Here is a 1,499-nt window from a genome sequence, read left to right as displayed (position 1 = left end):
GCCATCCTTAGTGAAAATAACACTGGACTCAATAATTTCCACTTGCGTACCGTAATTATCTCTCAAAATTTAGTTCAATGACTTCAATTTGTCCTTTTACATTTAATTTCCAGAATAAATATTCCTTTTTCTGATAATTTTGTATTTAATTTCCCTTCGCTAGAAACTAGATAGGGTGAATTAGATGCATCCAAGATTTACCGGAAGTGAGGGCAAGATAGTGGTGTGTTATGGAAATTTGTGCATAAGCTTTCTAATATCTCCGATTATTAGAATAGACACAAAGGGAGTCCAAAATTTACAGCAGATAAAAAAGGATTCTCAGACGCTAGAAAACCCTTCAAAAAATACCTTCACCAGAACTACTGTTAAATAGGACAAAAAGAAAGAAAAAATCTAGCCTAATAATCATAATATTAAAACCCTACAAAAAAAATAAAAAGCCCAATATTAAAGAAAAAAAAGGAGGGAAAGTAAAAAACGAAAAAGAGAAAAGAAACCGCGTCCAGGTCTGTAAAAAGTGATCGCGAAAGAGGGGTAAAAGTGGGAGATTGGAAAACCGAAACGGCGCCGCATCAGTGAAGGGAGAACCAAGAGATGAGTTGTTGGCCGAGGCGGCGTTCGGTGAGGGCCACGCGCTCCTCGGAGAGGAGCGGGGAGCGGCAGAGGGGGCAGTTGAACTTGTAGTGGTGGAGCCAGCCGTCGAAGCAGCGGCGGTGGAAGACGTGGCGGCAGGGGAGCATGCGGAGCTGGTCGCCGTCCTGGAAGGTGGCCTGGCAGACGACGCAGGGGTGGTCGTGGGCGGGTCCTTCGTAGAAGAATAATTGGTTGTTGAGGGTGAGCTGATCGGAGAGCATGATGAGTCCGGCGAGGCCGGATCCGACGGCGGCGAGGAAGCGGTCGTCGACGATCTGGTGCGTGTGGAAGCGGGCGAGACCTAGGGATTGCAACAGCGCGAAGAGCATCGAGCGGAGGTAGTTGACGCACATGGCTATCTGCGCCAACACCAGCAGCGGAATCGAACCCGACGACACGTCGTTTAATTCGCTTTGCAAACCCATGATTCCAATTTCCCAATCAACTCTGAATGAATTAATGAATGAATAGAGAGAACGAAGATTTTAAGAGGTCGCGGTGTATCGTATCGTATCGTGTCGTGTCGTCTTTGTGTGGATTGCGAGAACACAACACCTTCCACCTCTGTTATAAAAAGCCTCTCTGATGTGATGTCAGGGACTTCTTCACTATTCTAATTTCCTTTTATTCCCCTATTTTTAAATTCATTTTCATAAATTACTCACATTAAATCCACCAACTTGGAACGTAATAAATAACCTTTCTCAAATTAAAACAATTAGATTAAAAAATTGCAATGTGAGCTTTTTCTAAAATTAAAAAAAAAAAAATCTAGCTTTTGCAAGGTTTGTAATTTGTGTAATTTGATATGGATCTGCAAGATTAGAGTCAATGCAAGGTGATGATTTATTTAAATGGAAGTA

General features: G+C 42.7%; 1 protein-coding gene across 1 annotated transcript; it reads right to left on the bottom strand.

The window, feature by feature from the left end:
* Positions 1–228: 228 nt before the first annotated feature.
* LOC114190143 (E3 ubiquitin-protein ligase RHA2A-like) lies at positions 229–1,195 on the bottom strand. Its single transcript, XM_028078924.2, has one exon. It carries the CDS (start codon positions 1,059–1,061, stop codon positions 576–578), a length of 486 nt encoding a protein of 161 aa, XP_027934725.1. The 5' UTR covers positions 1,062–1,195; the 3' UTR covers positions 229–575.
* Between the last annotated feature and the right edge of the window lie 304 nt (positions 1,196–1,499).

This window comes from Vigna unguiculata, chromosome 7 (genome assembly GCF_037176805.1).
Source record: "Vigna unguiculata cultivar grain cowpea cultivar isolate G323 ecotype 2 chromosome 7, ASM3717680v1, whole genome shotgun sequence".
Classification (NCBI taxonomy): Eukaryota; Viridiplantae; Streptophyta; class Magnoliopsida; order Fabales; family Fabaceae; genus Vigna; species Vigna unguiculata.
Note: the sequence above shows the minus strand (reverse complement) of the source record. Positions and strands in the feature narration are given on the sequence as shown.

Bases quoted from the DNA above. Each gene is read 5' to 3' on its own strand.
- LOC114190143 (XM_028078924.2), bottom strand. From the start codon at position 1,061: ATGGGTTTGCAAAGCGAATTAAACGACGTGTCGTCGGGTTCGATTCCG.